Below are 3,426 nucleotides of genomic sequence, written 5' to 3' on the forward strand. Positions count from 1 at the left end.
TAGTTTTCTCTCAGTGCTTAAATGAGTGGAGCTAATGGGTAGCAGGGGTTTTGAGGAGAGAGATCTGGAACCGAGACTGGGACAAATCAAGCGTCGTACGTGGCCGCCTGGCTGGACAGCAGCATTGAGATTCATGTGGCAGGTTCTTCCAGTTGGGGCAGCGCGTGCCGCTCCGTCGGACTCGGCACTCCGGCCTAATCCCCAGACGAATCCGGGTCCTGGTTCGACTTGGCGGCACTGGGGGATGGGTCAAGAAACTTGAAATCTCAACATGCGTTTGCGTCATGATATTTGTTGGCATCCGGCCTGCGCCCTCCGCTTCCTCTGTTTGGCTGTAAATATGCTGGAGAACATAATTCATCTGGCAAAAGATAATGCCGCACAGCTGTAAAATGTGGCACTATGGACTCATATGGCCAACCGCTGCCCCCTCGCCCATCACCCAAAAGTCGCATTTACAGACAATGACCGCTGGCGGCTTTAAAGTCTCATTATTATTTCGCTCATGCAATTGAATTTCAGCGAACATCGGAAGCATCAATGCGATGGGAAAACCAATCTGACCAGTTAGTTATTAAGAAATTTTATGGAGGGATGGGGCGTTTATTCTGTCAAGAAATCTCACGTTGCTAGCACAATAATAAAGTAATTCAGCAAATTGTCTCTGATTAATTGCCTTTAAACAAATCAAGAGATGATCAGAGGCATCAATCATGGAAATAAGCAAAGTTGAATTCTTGGTAAGAAGAAATAAAACCTTAGTTGCAAACAGGTTATTGGATTGATGTGTAGTTACTAAGAAGGTAGGGTATCATGGTATTCGGATGCCTTGGTACGGAAATAAAGATGAAAGTTCATGCATTCAATACTTGAATACTTTTGGGATACACATAGCTTTACAATGTGCTTGCTCGCTGAAAAGTTGACCGCAAATCCCCCGGCTAATTCCAGATTCGGAGTGACTCAGTGAACTATAACTGGCATGGAGTACGTGATTAGAATGCCGGAGAAACAAACACTGCCCCAAACATGGCCTTATCCAGCTTATCCAACTGGAAGCACGCAAACAAGGCGGCCGCAAAAGGTTAGCTTTAGCTTTGTTTTTTATCATTTGTGATGCTCATTATTTTTATTTTACTCCCCGCTGTTATTTATCGCCAAGCCGAGCAAGTAGCCGGCCTCGCTTTTGAGCAGGGGATCCGATTATAGTGGCAGCCAGAGCTCAGTTCCCAGTTGACAATCGAGCGAGGCGAAATGCAATCTCAGCTGAAGCGGAACACTTTGTTGGTACTGCTAGTTTCGGTAGTGATCTTGGCCAGCTGCGAGTCTGGCGGTGATGCGCACGTTCGGGTGAAGCGGATAGTGGGTGGCAAGCAGTCGAAGGCGCCGCCCGTGGACGATCCCGTGATCTTCGCGAGACTCTTCGACCGCGATGCGCGAGTGGAGGGATTCCGGAATCCCAGCACGGGCATCTACTCGTTTCTGGGAATGCACTACGCGGAGCCACCTGTTGGTCCCCTGAGATACTCCAGACCGGTGTACAAAAGGCTGGCTGGTGACTTCAATGCCACCAAGCATGGCCCACCTTGTATACAGCCGCATCCGCAGTTTCCCCAGAGGATTATCGGCGATGAGGATTGCCTGCTGCTGAACATCTACACCCCGCAAATGCCGGATGAGAGCACGGGGCTGCCAGTGTTCGTTTGGATCCATCCGGGTGGCTATCGATATGGATCGGCGGCCCAGTACGATGCCACGCCCATGGCCCAAAGGGGCGCAATCGTGGTGGCTCCTCAGTATCGCCTGGGATCACTGGGAATAATGGGGGATGGCACCAAGCAGTTCGATGGCAACCTGGCCATGTTCGACTTGGCCGCCGCTCTCCGTTGGGTCACCGATTACATCTCCTACTTCGGAGGCAATCCCAAGCAGGTCCAGGCCATAGGCCACGGATCCGGAGCAGCCAGTGCCATGTATCTATCGATGTCGCCGACATCGCGGAGTGCTGGCGATGTTCACGGAGTGGTGGCCATGTCGGGAACCGCTCTCTCTCAGTATGCCATGGACAAGGAACCCGTTCAGAGCGTCCAGGAAGTGGCCAAAATCAATGGCTGTCCCACAGGAAACGAACTGGAAATCGTCAATTGCTTAAGGAGTGTAAGTTTATATAGTATAAATGTTTATATGGAACTAAGATACAAATTTGTTGTCTATTACTTATAGAAAAGTGCTGAGGAAATAATCAAAAACGATGATAAAGTTCAAACGGAGCGTTTGGCAGGACGTGCCCTGGTCAAAGGACTAACTGGAAACGTGGGCTTCCAGCCTCACATCGAAAGCGAGGACGATGGTAGGGCACTGCCCAGCTTGATAGTTGGAGAACCGGAGCAGCAGCTGAAGAGCAGTAACTTCTCAGGGATTCCCCTGCTCACTGGCGTCACCAAACACGAGACAGCGAATTCCGTCACTGTGGAAACGATAGAAAAGGTCTTTGGTTCGGCGGAGCAGTTCCTCGGATCTCTAAGTGACTCTCTAAAGAAGTTGACGAGTTTTCTGAAAATTGACAAGCTAACTGGTCAGATAGCCAAGCCGGAACTGCCGGGTCTCACGAGTGTCCTTACTCCCACTCTCCAGGACGTTTGGAAGGTGCCGCAGGCGCTGAATGTGGATCAAGTGCTGTCCAAGGTGGTGGAGTCCACGACTGACGTGCTGTTCAACCTTCCGGCTGTTCTGACCACCCAGGTTTGGTCCAAGCTAGCTCCAGCCTTTATGTATAGCTTCGAGTACAATGGCACCAAGTCGAAGGGAATAAACTTCCTGAAGGGTCTGCCCATTGTTTCGGAAACAGCCAACGATAAGCCGGAAACGGTGGGTCATGGTGATGAGATCGGCTACATGTTCGATGCAAATGACATATTCGGGAATCCCATGGAGGAGACTCGTTTGACCAGCGCCGAGGATCTCAAAGTGCGCAACAACCTCATCGATCTGTTGGTCAAGTTTGCCAATAAGGACAAGGAAGAGGGCGGAAAGGGTTCCATTTTCCAGAGTGTCACGGGAAAAGCCACGCCTTTTATCAAGATAGACACCAAACTGGAGACCTCCAATGATTTCCGCTTCTGCGAATTGTCCGTTCTGGGCGCTTCACTATCACCTCTGAGTTCCACCAGCTGTGCGGGATTGGGTAATTTGCTAGGCCAACTTGGAAACCTAGGAGGCGGATTGGGAGGAACCCTGGGAGGAGTGGGAGGCACCCTGGGAGGAGTGGGCAGCAAATTGGGATTGGGTGGCAATGGAGGAGGTGGTAATCGGGGCATAAAACCTGGTGGTGGTGGTCTCGGTCTTGGAATTCTATAGGTATAGTGTTACCTCTATCACATTGTTGTGTACTTAAGGAATAATAAACGAGAATATTGTAATCCATAA

At 50.2% G+C, this 3,426-nt stretch overlaps 1 protein-coding gene across 1 annotated transcript; it reads left to right on the top strand.

Moving 5' to 3' along the window:
• Nucleotides 1–1,221: 1,221 nt before the first annotated feature.
• On the top strand, nt 1,222–3,426 carry LOC6730561 (carboxylesterase 1E). Its single transcript, XM_002077704.4, has 2 exons — nt 1,222–2,157; nt 2,224–3,426. Exons 1-2 carry the CDS (start codon nt 1,255–1,257, stop codon nt 3,355–3,357), a joined length of 2,037 nt encoding a protein of 678 aa, XP_002077740.1. The 5' UTR covers nt 1,222–1,254; the 3' UTR covers nt 3,358–3,426.

Source organism: Drosophila simulans, chromosome 2L (assembly GCF_016746395.2).
Source record: "Drosophila simulans strain w501 chromosome 2L, Prin_Dsim_3.1, whole genome shotgun sequence".
NCBI classification, from domain to species: domain Eukaryota; kingdom Metazoa; phylum Arthropoda; class Insecta; order Diptera; family Drosophilidae; genus Drosophila; species Drosophila simulans.

Excerpts from the sequence above, each read along its gene's own strand:
- LOC6730561 (XM_002077704.4), top strand. The coding sequence starts at position 1,255 with ATGCAATCTCAGCTGAAGCGGAACACTTTGTTGGTACTGCTAGTTTCG. Across the intron at positions 2,158-2,223 it reads TCGTCAATTGCTTAAGGAGT|AAAAGTGCTGAGGAAATAAT; the intron begins GTAAGTTTATAT and ends TATTACTTATAG.